This window comes from Brassica napus, chromosome C3 (genome assembly GCF_020379485.1).
Source record: "Brassica napus cultivar Da-Ae chromosome C3, Da-Ae, whole genome shotgun sequence".
Classification (NCBI taxonomy): Eukaryota; Viridiplantae; Streptophyta; class Magnoliopsida; order Brassicales; family Brassicaceae; genus Brassica; species Brassica napus.
This window is the reverse complement of record NC_063446.1, coordinates 16,296,297-16,312,041: the sequence shown is the minus strand read 5'-3', so window position 1 is coordinate 16,312,041 and position 15,745 is coordinate 16,296,297. Positions and strand designations below refer to the sequence as shown.

Sequence of the window (15,745 nt, the reverse complement as noted above, 5' to 3'; positions counted from 1 at the left end):
TTTTAGGAAGATTAGACATACCATACTCTCGCTTAAGTTATAAAGGAGCTTAAGTTATAGTTTAATGAACAAAATCTTAAGTTATAGACATAGCAAACTCTCGCTTAAGCAAATGTTCTCTCAGAAAACAATGGTTAGTTTTTTAATGAACAAAAGGTCTAGGTTAGCATGAAGCATGGCAATTGTTAGTTTAATGAGCAAAAGCTCTTGCTTAGGATGAATAATGACCATTGTTTTGTCCCGTTAAGCAGTAATGTGTTCTTCTAACTATACCTAGTAAAGATACAGTTCAATTAATCAATTGTCTCCAAAGCGATTAACAGTTCCGCTGAATTCAAAGTGAAATTCCAAGGATTAGCAGCAAGAAAGATGTAGACGATCTATTGGTGATTAAGGAGGGGAACTCTTTTTCTGGACACATGAGTGAATTAATGAAGTAGAATAGATAAGACATTGAAATAACAGAGGTAAATGTTAGAGACTTAAAATGAACAAACTTCTTTAAGCCTTAATCAACAATTAACATCCCTAATTGTAACAACAAAATATCGTAAACATTAGCTTTATATTATCAGCCTAAAAAGGTGGCACACCACAAAGTAAGATGAGTAGAATAATCTCTGAACTCCAAATATCAGTCTCCTTTACGTATATTCGTTTTGACACTTGAGGAAAAACATAGCATTTCCTGCTGTACTGTTGTATGCTTAGAAGTGGTTCAATGAAACTCTTAGAATGATAACAATGAAAAGACTGAATAGATGAATTTCACAGAGAGAGACTTACGTGTTTATAGCTGTAGAATCACACAATGGAAGGAAGGAGGGGATGTATTGATGAGAGATCGTGTGAGGAGTGGGGAGATGGGGAGATGGTGTTAATGACAACGCTTGAATGCAGACAAATTACGTAACAGTGTCACAAGTCGTTGACCGGTGAAAAGAACTCCAATCGATAGGATATAGATGTCGACTTCCTGTTGAGGTTGATCGGAAGTGGCCATTGTGCGCAGCATAGTCGGATCTTCACAGGCTGTAGTATCTTGTGGAACTGTTATACGGCTTTACGGCGGCAATTCGTTACATAACTCTTTCACCGACTAACGGAGAAGAAATGCAAACGGGCTGAGCTCCTCTCCTAGAGGACAGTACGAAGCCCAAATAACAGACAATGAAACCCACGCACCTTGCATAATTAAGTTAATGAAACACATAGTTTTGGGATGGTGGGACAGGTGTCAGGTTCTGGTGAGCCTATTTGATTAGGTGGCAAAAAGAAAAGAGAATAAAACTTTACTTTATATTAATAGATAGATAGATACTCATGCCAACGTATGCTTTTATACTCCAAATTCCCGCTTACCATTTCAATTATTTTTGGTTAATATCATTTAAACAGTTAATCAAACAAAAATGTTACGTACAACTTCTCAAAGATAATCTTATATCTATTTATAATAATAAAGTATATTATACTTTCTCCTCGTTGTGCCACGTCATTATGGAGAGTGGGACATTTCGCGACACGTTTGACACATTAAGGTACTCTCGATTTTTGCTTTCTGTCGGGTTTCTACGTCCCTTAATTTTAACCGGGCTTTTATTACTTTAAGCCCAAAATTTTGCAGACACGTTACAAACCCACATGGGATTAGGGTTCCTTCCTCCGTCTTTCTCTTGAGCGGCGGCCTTCACAATGAGAGCACACAGAAGGTTAGAGTGATGATCCGATCTACAGTTCAACTCAAACGATATTTAGAAGATTCAGCCGGGTTCATATGTTTTAAGTATGTTCTACGACTATATTTGGAATCGATTGATCTGTTCATTTCTCTTTTTTTTGCCATTGGAATCAATCGAGAGGGCTTGAGATTCCTGGCTTAACATGTAACGCGTGTAACATGTAGTTCGAGAACGAAAGCTTCATTACAGCTCCGATTGGCACAGTTACAATCTCAAGCGCAAGGTCAATATTTTGTTTTTTTTTTTATTTGTTCGTCGGAAAATTCTACTAACGGTTTTGCTTAGATAAGATTAAAGTTTATGAGAAAAAAAATCAAAACTTTATCATTTTTCCATCGAGATGGTTTTACTTTATCATTGTTCTTGATGTGTGGCATCTGAATTGTTGAGGTTTTGAATACGTCTAGGTAGCTGGAGCTCCTGGGGTTGCAGAAGAGTTGTTTGAGGCTAGACAATCTGCTCTTGCTATGGAGAAAGGCAAATCAGATGAAAGGCCTATGCTTTACACCTGCAGAGTCTGCGGTAAAGGTTACAGGAGTTCCAAGGCTCATGAACAGCATTGCAAGTCTTGGAGACACGTTTTGCGCGTTTCACAAGGGACAGCAAGCAACGGAGATGAGGATGTAGCGATAGTCACGCCACTTCCTCGCCTTTTCAAGAAAAAGGATAACGAGGAGAGTGATAATGAGTAGGTGGAGGCAGATTCAGATGAGGAACTGGCTGATGCGGACGAAGAAGAGGCCTCGGATTCTTTGTCTAAGTTGAATGTGAATGAGCCAGGAGCTGGTGGAGAAGATGATGCAGACATGCATAAGCACCATGGTTTCTTTTTTTTTTTTATCAAACAAGCACCATGGTTTCTTTGTTCCGAATGTTGAGTATCTAAAATATCCAGAAGGGCTTCTCACTTACCTCGGTCTTAAGGTTCGGACTCGTCAGTTAAGCATTGTTGTAAAGCTTTGAATTTTCTTAACTTTTATTTCCTCTTATACCATGGATCATGATTCAGGTCAAGAGAGACTTCATGTGTCTCTACTGCAGCGACCTGTGCCATGCATTCAGCAGCTTAGAAGCTGTAAGAAAGCATATGGAAGCAAAGATTCATTGCAAATTGCATTACAGTGATAAAAAAAGAAGCTAGAAATAGAATTCAACTAAAGTGATTGTGAGGAAGATGTTTTGTAGCCTGTTTCGTTTTATAAAAAAAAATAAAAATAAAAAAACTGCTTATTTGCCCTAACAAAAAACAGTACATCTTCCCCTGCTTTCAACCAGTATCACGACATAAATGTTACATGAATTTTCCTATTACACCACGTCCTTTTATTACAATAACTTGCACCCCAAGCTCCAACAAATCCAACCAAAACAAGTACTCAACTCTGTACGCCACTTACGCTTGGAAAACATTTAATAATTGAATTGTAAATTTTGAAACCACTGTCGCCTTCATAAAATAAATTCGGTCAAACTTATACATAAAACAATAAACCGACGCACAAACGACATATTATGTTCTCAGTTTTTCTGTTAAACCAAACGCCGCAAACGTCCCAAAATATAACATTCCACCGAGCAATCAACGACAAATATGTAAACAAAATCTTAAAAACTAAATGCTAATAACACCGTATCATGATTTTTAAACCCAGTTGCTCTATAAAAATTCCTAGATGCAGATCTTCGTACACACAAATAAAGTTAGAAAATTGGATAACCCTCTAAATCTCCCTCACCCCTCATTTCATCAAGATTCAAACGACATCTCCAATTATATGGAATCAGAGCCGGATGTCAACCAAACCGTGGAAACCTCAGATGAAGACACTTCTGACACGGAGCCTTATTTCCACAACTGACGCCTCAAATATTTTGCATCGGAACCACCGAGGATGGTCTTCCATCACACACACTTGATGGAGTTATTGTTAGAAAACAACAACCCTGAAGCACACTATGTTGAGGGGATAAATCAGTTTTTCTTCCATCAAAGATCAGTCGAAGCACTCAATCACCTGCACAATTCTACAAATGGAAAATACAACAAGGGTACGTAACTTTGTGGTTTATTATTTCTCTGCACAGGAAAAAACAAAGAAGGAAAAAAAATCATGGATACCCTAGATTGGGAACACACATTATCTACATTTGATCGTTGCTGGAGAAAAATTAAAAAAACACTCAGTGTCTATCCTATTCCGCTGGAGGACATATATCTAAAGAACATGGCCAGACTCAAACTCCCAAGAAGCTGCGACCTCCAAAACACAAATCATCCATGCAAGAATTGTTACTCCTTCATAAGAGTTGAGAAATTTGTCGACTACATTGCTCATAAATTAAAAATATATCATTGTTTTTTTTTTGAATATTTCTTCTATCATGAATATTTTTAAAAAGTTAATTTGTTGTTTGCTATACTTTTGAAATTCATTACTTCCTCATGTACTAACCTCCTACCATAACCTTTCCGCTTAGGATAAACCAATAAACTTCAAAAAAAAAAAACAAATTTCCTATACATACAAACCTCGAAAAAGAAAAAAGAAATCCCTTATACATACGAACCGTAAACCAAAAAAATGCATTGCCCACGTTACCTAAAACTTTTAACATTTTCACTCAGGAGGAATAAAAAAATGCATTCACATGCCTTCGAAAGCCAAGGACTCCAGGCCTGAGATCTCCTAACATGCACTCACAAAATCCATTATTAGGTCAAGACACTCTCAATTCTTAATTGTCAAGAACTAATGATTCTATGCCTGATTGGACTAACAACTAACAAATGAAAAATAAAACTAAATGAATTCAAAAGAAAAAACAACATCCGAAGGAATACTCCTAGTTATATAATAAAGAAGTGTTTACTTCTTTGTGTTGTCACGTCATAAAATTGCTTATTCTTAGGGTGACATGTGTCCCTTCTTCTTTAAACTTTGCGTTTCATTAAAGCAGACATTGTTTCTGATACGTCTCATAACTTCTTCGACACGCTTTTCGTCTTTTTCTCATCCTCATTAATGAGCTTCTCCGTTGAAGTTTCAGAGGAATAATCTCAGCTCTTAATGAGACAAAATTCATTTTACCATACTCTTACTAATTCTCACGTACTCTTATCTATTCTCATATTCTTCATATCGATGGTTAATGTCAAAAATACCCCTCTCATCCTTCGGCTTCGCCATGCGCTCGAAATTAATTGAGCTATGGGCCCTGCTCATTCCCCTTCTTCGTCTCTCACTCCTCCGTCGGGTTTCCTCGCTTTAATCGATATAATCGGGATAAATCTGATCGATTGAATTGAGTTCAAATTACTTCGTCGGGTTTCTTCGCTTTCATCGAGAGAATCAGAGAAATCAATATTGATTGAATTGAGTTCAAATTACTCTGTCGGGTTTCTTCGCTTTCATCGAGAGAATCAGAGAAATCAATCTCGATTGAATAGAGTTCACTCCGTCGGGTTTACCGCTTTCAACTAGAGATTCCGAGGAGACTGTTGCATTTTCTACTCGTGTCTCTCCATCAAATCACAATTAAATAGAGGAGAAGTTACTTGTTGTAGTTGGGTAAGTACATCATTAAATCAACCTTATAAATACTATTTTCAGCTCTTCTCCGACTAATAACCATTTTTAGCAATCATCATAAAATTTCACAGAGTAAACTAAGTTATATAATCTAAATTAGTTGATGTTTTACTAAGTTGATCAAAATTTTACAATCAGCATCAGTTAAATTTTCACTTAGTTCGACAAACTTATACAATTTTAATCAATTAAAGTTTTACTAACTTATAAAAAGTTATACTATTCAAATATAACGATGGATAATTTTTTTTCGAGACTGTTGAATTTACTATTTGTGTCTTTTCAAGGTGTCCATCAAATCACACTTAAATAGAGGAGTTACAAGTTGTAGTTGGGTAAGAGGACCACTTAATTCAGGGGTTTATCACCTTCTCCAAATAAATAAACTTTATAAATACCATTTTAATTTCTTCTCTCCGACTAATAACCGTTTTATTTTATCTCTTCATTACATTTTAATCAATCATCATAAAATTTCACAAAGTATACTAAGTTATATAATCTTAATTAGTTGATGTTTTACTAAGTTGATCAAAGTTTTACAATCTACACATGCTTATTATATGCTCATGTCTGATGGGATACACAGTTATGTTGGTCAATAAGAAGACAGACAACGAGTAAAGATAATAAAAGCCAATAATCAAATTTAATAAATTGAGGTTTTACCATGGACTTAAAGTAAAGATGAGTCACAAGTAGTAGTTGTATGTTTGGCGGCGTTACGCTGGATCCTTCACAACTGAGTGGCGAATATGGAGGCAAGGTCAAGAGCTTCTCGTAGCCGCCGGCATGGGAAGGATACGAATGGATGTGATCTGTTTAAAATATCTAAAATTCCCTTCGCATTCGCCTTAATCATCGCTGATGCAGTCCTCGTGGCACTTATCTATGTTCTATCTGAGATTTAATTTCCCACATTTTTATTTTAATTTCGAAGTGTGCATTGGACATGGTTTAAACAGACATGGAGATCGGTTGGGATGCTTACATGTCACAGGTTAGTGGGGTTTGTCGGGGGAGAGAGAGAGTATGCATGGGAGCTTGAACGGCGACACATGGCCCTTGGTTTATCCTGCCGGTTTCCTCTATGTTTACTCTGCCATCCAGAATTTGACTGGAGGCCAAGTCTTCCCTGCTCATGTACTTTGGAATTGCCTCTTTGTATGTGGTTTAGCTGTGGACCTATGGTTTTAAAGTTTGTCTCTTTCATGTTGCAGATTCTTTTTGGTCTTGTCTACATTGCCAATCTGGCCATCGTCTTGTTCATCCATCTCAACACACATGTGGTATAAACAACACCAACCAAGCCTTTTATTTCTTAATGACGGATAGAGGAGTACTATATAATTCTTATTATGATATTTCTCCTTACAGGTGCCATGCATTCAATCTTTGTTCTCCGTCTCTTTAATGACTGTTTTGCCATGACTCTCCTTCATGCCTCCATCGCTCTCGTAATTGGCATCTCGGCACGCTTGTTTTCAGGCAAGACTCCTCCTCCTTTTCCCCTTCTACTATCCTTGTGACTGGCTGACTGCTTGCATACCTTTTTTATACAGCGGAGCTGTCTCTATAAAGATGAATGTACTCTTGTATGCTCCTCCGCCTTTGTTGCTTCTCCTACTAAAGGTCCGAGGAAGTGATTTAGATGCTTTATTATTCTCCTACCATTGATTCTTCATATCTCATAGGAGTTTTGCTATTCACCGGCCATGAATATATATAATTGGTGTGGTATCTGGCTATCTGCTTTAGCTACTCCAGCTCTTGTTTAGGTTTCACTTTATTATCTCTTGCAAATCCCCATTATTCTCCAATTGTTAACTGCTTCTCCAATGTATATAGGTGAGTTGCAGTATCCAACGAATTATGATGATTTTTGATTATGCAAACAAGTACCATTCAACTGGTCAGTAAATGGTTATACAGATACTTGTGGGATATATTGCCCTTTCTGACAACATATCCGGTTTCATACTTTCCTAAATAATATATGTGAATGGGTGATGTGAAGCGCATCTGGTGTAGTGGTATCATAGTACCCTCCCACGGTACTGACCAGGGTTCGATTCCCTGGATGCGCATTTTGAGTTTATGTATTCTTTTGAGTCAGTAATGGTAGTTGGTTGGGTGTTTAGCCGGTTTTGGTTTTGGTTACGAAGAGAATCAAAACCAAGCAGCAATTGCACACCAGATCTGAAATAAAAGCTAGGGGGAAGGCAGTCTACTGGGCCCCTCTCGTGGTGTACCATTGTGTTTGGTTGACTGATTTATTGTTGTGTTTTAAGAAATACAAAAAGAAATTGAAGACTTTTTTGGTAGGGCCTCTATTCTATATATATTACAATATAATAATGACTATTGGAAGTGGATACAGTTACTTGTTTTATTCTTGGTCACACAGATAACTAGAGCGGGTAGGTGTCTGTGTCTACTTAATGGTTTACACGAGCCATGCATGGAGCCAGCCAAGAAAGAGAGGAATGGATCGGATCACCATGTTCCTCCTGGCAGCTACTCTCGCTGCTGTGAGATGCGGCTGTGATGCTAATTACTCCAGAAACGATTTCCCTCGCGACTTCGCTTTCGGATCCGGCACTTCTGCTTATCAGGTATGGAAGAAGATATTTTCTTCCCTCTTTTTTTTTTTCTCTGTCTCATCTGAAGAAGGAGTTTTTGTTGTTTGGTCTCTGAAAAGTGGGAAGGAGCTTATAATGAAGATGGGAAAAAGCCTAGCGTCTGGGATACTTATGTTCACTCTCGTAAGCCTTTCTATTTTTAGTGTTTGGATTTTAGTTAAACCACGCTTGCTCGTTTTTACACTCTTAACACCAATTTTGGAATTAAAATTATTACCACCCAAAATTAGTAGATTTTTAACAAATTTCTTGACATTAACATCAATTTTGGAAATTCAATGGTTTCAACAGGTAACTTAGATAATGGAGACATAAACTTGTGATGGGTATCACAAGTACAAGGTTCGCTTTCTCTTTCTTTGGACTCTAGTGCAAACTCTATGTTTTATTAGATTGGCAAAGTTGTTATCACCACTATGACATGATTTTCAATTGGGACTCTGCAGGAAGATGTGCAGCTGATGGTGGAAACTGGCTTAGATGCATTCAGATTCTCCATCTCTTGGTCTAGGCTTATACCCAGTTAGTGTTTCCTCTTGCTCCCCCGTTTTTTCATTTTTTTTTCAAAAGGGACCAATTCAGTTTAAGTGCTCTTTACCTCCTCACTAGATGGAAGAGGTCCTGTTAACCCAAAAGGTCTACAGTTCTACAAGAACTTCATACATGAACTTGTATCCCACGGTAACACCCTTCTTCTTCATATGTATATCCCACTAACCCTATTATTTTCTGCCCTTCTCCTTTTAACTGGACTTTTAAACTTACTACTACTACAGGAATTGAACCACATGTTACACTGTACCATTACGACCATCCCCAGTCTCTGGAAGATGAGTATGGAGGATGGCTCAACCGCAAAATTATGTAGGCTACTCAAAGTGCCATTTTACTTGGTTTTTTACATATATCTAGAGGGAATGATGATCTGAATACAAGAACACTTTGCTTTTTATTTGCAGCAAAGACTTTACTGCTTACGCAGATGTTTGCTTCAGAGAGTTTGGGAACCACGTCAAACTCTGGACGACGATCAATGAGGCTAATATATTCACTATTGGAGGTTACGACGGTGGGGGCACACCACCTGGTCGTTGTTCCACATGCTCGTCAGGCAACTCTTCCACTGAACCATACATCGTAGCACATAACTTGCTGCTTGCGCACGCCTCTGCTTCAAGGCTATACAAGCAAAAGTACAAGGTATGCATTTAGTAAAATTGAGCTGGTGACAAAGAAGCAACATATTATATATATATATATATATATATAATGCGCAGGATACGCAAGGAGGTTCTGTAGGCTTCAGCATATTTGCAATAGGATTTAGACCTTCTACAAACTCCAATGATGATGAATTGGCAATTCAAAGATTCAAAGATTTCTTCTTCGCCTGGTGAGTCAGGGGCACAAAAATGTTATATAATTCATATCCAAGTTTCAGGATCTAAATCATTAAAAATCCTCAGGATGCTTGGGCCACTTACATATGGAGACTATCCGGATGGAATGAAAAGAAAAATTGGAACAAGGCTGCCTGTTTTCTCAGAGGAAGAATCAGAACTAGTTAAAGGCTCATCTGACTTTGTAGGAGTCATTCACTATCTTGCTGCTTCTGTCTCAGACTCCCAATCCAAACCTTTTCTTCCAGGAGACTCCAAATTCTTTGCAGACATGGGCGTATTATTGACTTGTATGACCAAATCTTTTCAGTAAACAAAAGTCTCTATCTTTGTTTTTGCTAACCATTCTCATTCTTCATCTTCATTTTGGACCAGACGTTGGGAATTTCACTGCCTTTGAGGTACAAAAGTTTCAAGTCTTCAGATGCAAAACTCCTAATATTCCTTTTTAATGCATCTTTCTTACTTTTTTTTTCTTGTTTTGTTTTTGTTTGGACTAGTATGAAATTGCTCCATGGGCTATGGAAGGTGTGCTGGAATATATAAAGCAGAGCTATGGCAATCCTCCTGTCTACATTCTTGAGAATGGTCTCCTCTCTCTCTCTCTCTCTCTCTCTCTCTCTCTCTTTACTTCTCTCGCTCTCTTTTTTTTTGTTTTTCTCTGCTCAACTCTCTTGCCAATGCAAACAAATAGGTAAACCGATGAAGCAAGATTTGCAGCTGCAGCAGGAGGACACACCAAGGATTGAGTTCGTACACGCTTACATGGGTGCTGTCCTCAAAGCCGTTAGGTAAGAAAAGTGTTTTTTTTTTCTTACTTCCTGTTCTCTGTTTTTATTTTTATTTTTATTTTTGTGGGTGTAACAACCAAAACATTTACGACGTGCAGGAATGGATCAGACACGAGAGGCTACTTCGTGTGGTCATTTATGGACCTGTATGAGTTGCTGAGTGGATACGGGTATAGTTTTGGAATTTACTCTGTGAATTTCAGTGATCCTCATCGCAAGAGATCTCCAAAACTCTCTGCACATTGGTACTCTGCATTTCTCAAGGGAAACACCACCTTTCTTGATTCCCAAGACATCATGCAATTGCAGAGCAACTTGTCTTCTTCAGCCACTTCCTTGTAGACTTAGGACTGGTCCTGGGCAAACAATTTAGTAAAAATATCAATAATACTGGGAATGATTTAAGTAGCTCGCGTGATTTTGACTATAATGGGAATGCTGTTTTTCACATTTACATAAAGTCTGTTTGTTTTTATTGAACATAAAAGACCCAACAAACACACAAACAGAGAAAAAAGTAAAGAAACTGGAAAGAGTGACGATACAAATACAAAACACAAAACACAAAACACAAACAGAGGAGGAGGGTACAATCATTTTATTAGAGAAAGCTCAGAGATGAGACAAAACCCATCGACAAAAGCCTTATTACTGCTTCTGGAGGTCAACGACCTTGGCCCAAGCAGGCCTGGCAGTGATCTTCTTGACCCACTCGCAAACCTTAGGGCGAGACTCAAAGAGGGCCTTGGAGTCGGTACCCATCAAGTAGTGGATGACAGGGAGGTGGTGGAGATCAGCCAAAGTGAAGCAATCACAAGCGAGGAACTCGGATTTGGAGAGCCTCGCCTCGTAGATATCCAAGACCCTGACGAGCTTGCCTTCGAGATCTTGGACAGCGGCAGGATCGGTGGTCATGCCAAACATGCCTTTGAAGACACGCTCGAAGGCGATCTTAGAGGCGATAGGGTCAAACTGTTGACCTTCAACGTTAAGCCAGACCTTGGTGAGTGCCTTGACTTTGTTGCAGCCTGGGCACATAAGCTTCTCGCCTTTCTCACTGTACTCATCCGCTATGTACTCTGTGATGGCTCGTGACTCTGTTCAAAAAAAAGAAAAAAAAGAATCAGCAATCATTGATGGATCATTAACCAACCAAACAAAAAAACTCACCGAATAGAGTTAAGTCACCGTCTTGGAGAGCAGGGATCTGACCGAAGGGCTAACAGAAAAAAAAAAAGAAAGAGACGTCAGATCTGATGATGTTGTATAGACAGGGAGATGAGAGAAAGGGGACTTACGTTGAGGGAAAGGAAAGGCTCCTGCTTGTGAGCGCCGGCTCTCATGTCGACGGGGATCAACTCGAACTCGAGCTCCTTCTCGTAAAGAGCGGCGAGAACGCGCATGGTGGCGGTGGACATGGGGACTCCGTGGACTTTGATGCTGGCCATGGTGATAGTTGAAGGAGAAGATTTGGATGTGAATTTCAAGTTGGAACGAGAATGTTGGGATGGAGAGAAGAGAAGGGATGAGTGGCTGAGTTTTATAGGAAGGAGGCGTGATTGAAGAATAGTTCCCATCATTCTTTTTTTTCTTTCCAAAAACTTCTCACCACCACCACTACCACGTCTTCCCTCTGTTTCTTTACTCTCTTTTTTCATTTAATTAATATTTCCTTTATCTACTACATTATCGCCAAGCGTCTTAGAGCATCTCCACGTGCTTAATTTTTTTTTTTTTTTTTCTGATTAAAAAAAAATAAAAAAATGAATCATTCGCGGACCGCCACGTGTCAGTGGAGCCAGCAAACAGTGAAAACAACTGACGCTTACTGCGTTTGTTTAAGCGCTGCTGCTTAATTTTTTTTTTTTAAAAGTGGCTAAGCACCGTAGGTAAGCACCCCGGTTAATGGTGGCCTTAGACCATAATTAACGGTCCGCGAATAGTTCGTTTTTAATTTAAAAAAAAATAAAAAATCAGATAAAAAAGTTAAAAATTAAAAAAAAAAAAAATAAGAACCCCTTAACCCCCCTACCGTTAATCATGCTCTTATATTTCACATCTCATATTTTTATTCGGACAATTTTATGTCATTTTTAAGTTTTTGTTACAAAACTATTCCTATTACAAAAATATCCCTAAAAAAATAACTAAAATAATTTTTTTTTATTTTGAAATTTTTAATATTTATTTTTTATTTTTAAAAATTTAAAATCATATCTCAAAACCTTACTCTTAACTATAAACCATAATTTTAGATTAGTTAACTCTAGGACAATTTATATTTTATGATTGGCAAGAAATTGCATAATTTTTTTTGTTTTATAAAATTTCATTTTTACCCTTTGATAAAATTTATTTTGGTCATTCTTTTCATTGAGAACTATTTTTGTGACAAAAACTTAAAAAGAACTATTTGTAATAAATAAATAATCGTGGAAACACTATGATCTATTGAATAAAGTTTAAAATTTTCAGCACCAGATTTAAGGTTTAATTTCCAAAATTATGCAATTTCTTGCCAATCATAAAATATAAATTTATTAAAAGTTTGAGAATATTGCAAGCAAAACTGTTCATTTTGATTGGGTGCTGGAAAAATTGTCCGTCGAAGATGTCGTAATACTCCATCGATCTAAATATTATGGAAAAAATTTGTGGTCGTAAAAGTTATTCATCGATATTTCATATATTACAAATAGTTTACCATATTATATAACGCTGTATCCAATGTTAGAATAAATCAGATATAAAACAAATATTTATACCATTTTATTCGTTTTATTTATCTAAGCAAAGAATAAAACACTTTTTCACCGATCAAAAGCACTTTGTTAAAGAAGACAGATGACAGGAGATTATCATAGGGAGTTATATGAGAAAGTCATATTCTTGTAGAACCCAACGTTCGATCACGGCCGACTCTGCTTCAGTAATATATTTGAAATTCTAGTACATACTACATTTAAGTTTAGATACGGATCTTATACATGTGAACGTCTACTGGCCTACTATCATTTAAGTTTATATGGATCTTATACATGTTGACACGAAATAAAGAGGATTGGCCGACAAACCCAGCCTTTTTGCTTATTATTCACTGCTTGTTGACATAAAATAATCTCAGATGTCATGTGATCATCAGTGACGTCAGATTCAATCAAGAATTCTCAGATGTTAGGGAAAACGTTGTAATAAAAACGTCCACATCCTTTTTAACCGTTATGAATTTCTTTTAACCAAACAAATTATTTGATAGAAGAATGTTGAAACACTCTCATAGAATTTTTTTTTGTTTTGTGAAAAGAGAAAAGCTCGTTACAGAACTCTTTAAAAAAAAAAATATTCTCTCATGTATTATTTTGTATGAGATGTTCATGATATAATATTTGTTTTAACGGATTGAATTGTTCATTCATAAATTTGTTTAGTCAAGTCGGAACTTTTGCTCGAAATGTATTTGGGCTGCATTTTCTTCACAAACCTATCATTGTGAATACTTTCATAGATCCATATGTTCCCAAATAAATCCTCCACTGAACTTAATTTGAGCCTCAAGCCCGTGAAACCCATTGATGGGCCACTAAAGTAACTAAGGACCCATCCACGTCATCGTAGTATCACATTACCCTTCTCTTTCGGTTGTATTTGTAGACACACTCTTTCTTTGTATAGTAGATATACACTATACTCTATCTACGAGTAAAAGGCTTTTGTTTCTGTGCGTACATTCTAGGATCTTCTTAGTCGCGAGGGCGTTATCTTCTAGCAACAGATCCAGCGCCCGAGAATAGGTGAGAGTGATGGCTACCGGAGAGGAGAAACCAGTGATGGTAGTGGGTGTGGACGAAAGTGAGCAAAGCACCTACGCACTGGAGTGGACTCTCGATCGTTTCTTCGCTCCCTACGCTCCCAATTTCCCTTTCAAGCTCATCATCGTCCACGCCAAACCTAACGCCGTCTCCGCCGTTGGTCTCGCTGGCCCCGGTAAGCTCTTTGATTTCATTCACACTTCTTCTTCTAGGGTTCTGTTTTTATGGATATGATTTGTGGGTTCAGGAACTGCGGAGGTTGTGCCTTATGTTGATGCTGATTTGAAGCATACCGCTGTTAAGGTTATCGAGAAAGCCAAAGCTCTCTGTCTGAGCAAGTCGGTATGGATATATATATTGACTACCTTGTTCCCTTATTCTGCTTTGTTATATAGATCAAAGCTTGAATAGAAAAAGATTTGGACTTTTATGTGTATTCAGTCCTCATGTATTAGATTAGATATGAGCTTTAGGTCGTGTGAATCTCTTTTATCATTCAAAAGCTTCAACCTTTGAGACACTCCACAAGTTTTCTTCTTCTTTTTTCTTAACAATTTTATCTTCTTTTTTTTGTTAGATACTACAATAATGCTTGGTTTGTTGCCTAGGTTCATGGCGCAATGATGGAAGTTTTTGAAGGCGATGCAAGGAATATCCTGTGCGAGGTTGTTGATAAACACCATGCTTCTCTTCTCGTTGTTGGAAGCCATGGTTATGGAGCTATCAAGAGGTCAACTTTTTCTTTCTTTTTAAAAATCCTTTGTATATCCCCCATCTTTCAAATACATAGCATCCTGACAATCATCACTTATCTGTGTTTTGGACAGGGCGGTTCTCGGGAGCGTGAGTGATTACTGTGCTCATCACGCTCATTGCTCGGTGATGATCGTGAAGAAGCCTAAGATCAAGGTTTGAATCAATCATCTCACTAGTCAATGTGGGTGAGAAGTGAAATAATGTGTTAGCTTCCATGCGTGAAACGATCCAAGACAATCCATTTGTCTGTGTAATTGTGTTATTACATGTGCTCTTGCTTTAGTATACCTCCTAAACAATAACTTCCCGTTTAATAATATTCTGGGTTATCTTTCTCTTTTACCCCAGAAGAAGAAAATTAAAAGAGACCGAATCACAAAATAGCTGAAAAAAGAAAAAAAAAATCACAAAAATGTTGAGAAATATGAAGCTAATGAATTTTAAAATAATAGTGATGTATTCATTTTTAAAAAAAATTCTCTTGATGATCTGTTACTCTCCTACAATACTAGAGTTTCTCTTAAATCTATGCATCTGCACTGATAATTTTTTAATAGAATATACATGTGAAATTCTTCCCAAGATAGGAATGTAATAGTTGCATGCGTTTGTATAGATGTTTTCAATTTGAAATATATAACATTCATTAATTAGGAATGTCAAACAGGTTGATCTGTCCCATCCCGTCTCGTACCACAGCGGGCTCGTCTTCGAGCGGATCACAGCGGGTCAGGTCCGCGCGGGCTGCGATCTTCGAAATGGCTGACCAAACCCGTACCGCAAAACATGTAGGCCTTTGCGGATCGGCACGCGGGACATATAATTACAAACGAACATATGGCTCCTGAACGCTTCAAGACATGATTCATGACGTTTTATCAGTTTCATGACGCATCAGTAAGTGAGTTTAGTCGAGGATTGGACTGGATAAAGCAATGCAGTTGTTAGTTGAAAATTTTAATTGGATCAAAACACTACTTTATTTACTTTTGTTAGACTCTCTCTCTCTCTCTCT

At 37.6% G+C, this 15,745-nt stretch overlaps 3 protein-coding genes, 1 non-coding gene and 1 pseudogene across 4 annotated transcripts; 4 read left to right on the top strand and 1 right to left on the bottom strand.

Annotated features, from left to right (window-relative positions):
* The first annotated feature begins 1,500 nt into the window (after positions 1-1,500).
* LOC125582947 lies at positions 1,501-6,427 on the top strand (annotated as a pseudogene).
* Positions 6,428-7,348: 921 nt separating this feature from the next.
* On the top strand, positions 7,349-7,419 carry TRNAG-CCC. Its single transcript has one exon. It is a non-coding gene; the product is annotated as a tRNA-Gly (tRNA).
* A 271-nt stretch (positions 7,420-7,690) lies between these two features.
* LOC106410571 (beta-glucosidase 3) lies at positions 7,691-10,645 on the top strand. The gene is given in 14 exon segments (XM_048752738.1): positions 7,691-7,947; positions 8,034-8,097; positions 8,266-8,288; positions 8,290-8,316; positions 8,421-8,496; positions 8,584-8,655; positions 8,751-8,838; positions 8,934-9,174; positions 9,252-9,367; positions 9,441-9,664; positions 9,750-9,775; positions 9,875-9,962; positions 10,069-10,165; positions 10,264-10,645. Coding segments are annotated over 14 exon segments (1,560 nt in total). The 5' UTR covers positions 7,691-7,773; the 3' UTR covers positions 10,508-10,645.
* LOC125584374 (glutathione S-transferase F8, chloroplastic-like) lies at positions 10,616-11,836 on the bottom strand. Its single transcript, XM_048752739.1, has 3 exons — positions 11,464-11,836; positions 11,336-11,384; positions 10,616-11,262 (listed from the first exon to the last, which is right to left on the bottom strand). The coding sequence occupies exons 1-3, from the start codon at positions 11,821-11,823 to the stop codon at positions 10,814-10,816; spliced, it is 858 nt and encodes a 285-aa protein (XP_048608696.1). The 5' UTR covers positions 11,824-11,836; the 3' UTR covers positions 10,616-10,813.
* Positions 11,837-13,817: 1,981 nt separating this feature from the next.
* On the top strand, positions 13,818-15,072 carry LOC125584373 (universal stress protein PHOS34-like). The gene is made up of 4 exons (XM_048752737.1): positions 13,818-14,149; positions 14,222-14,316; positions 14,583-14,704; positions 14,802-15,072. Exons 1-4 carry the CDS (start codon positions 13,966-13,968, stop codon positions 14,887-14,889), a joined length of 489 nt encoding a protein of 162 aa, XP_048608694.1. The 5' UTR covers positions 13,818-13,965; the 3' UTR covers positions 14,890-15,072.
* The last annotated feature ends 673 nt before the right edge of the window (positions 15,073-15,745 follow it).

Excerpts from the sequence above, each read along its gene's own strand:
- LOC125584374 (XM_048752739.1), bottom strand. The coding sequence starts at position 11,823 with ATGAAAAAAGAGAGTAAAGAAACAGAGGGAAGACGTGGTAGTGGTGGT. Across the intron at positions 11,385-11,463 it reads AGCCTTTCCTTTCCCTCAAC|CCCTTCGGTCAGATCCCTGC; the intron begins GTAAGTCCCCTT and ends TTTTTCTGTTAG. Across the intron at positions 11,263-11,335 it reads CGGTGACTTAACTCTATTCG|AGTCACGAGCCATCACAGAG; the intron begins GTGAGTTTTTTT and ends TTTTTTGAACAG.
- LOC125584373 (XM_048752737.1), top strand. The coding sequence starts at position 13,966 with ATGGCTACCGGAGAGGAGAAACCAGTGATGGTAGTGGGTGTGGACGAA. Across the intron at positions 14,150-14,221 it reads CGTTGGTCTCGCTGGCCCCG|GAACTGCGGAGGTTGTGCCT; the intron begins GTAAGCTCTTTG and ends TTGTGGGTTCAG. Across the intron at positions 14,317-14,582 it reads CTCTCTGTCTGAGCAAGTCG|GTTCATGGCGCAATGATGGA; the intron begins GTATGGATATAT and ends TTTGTTGCCTAG.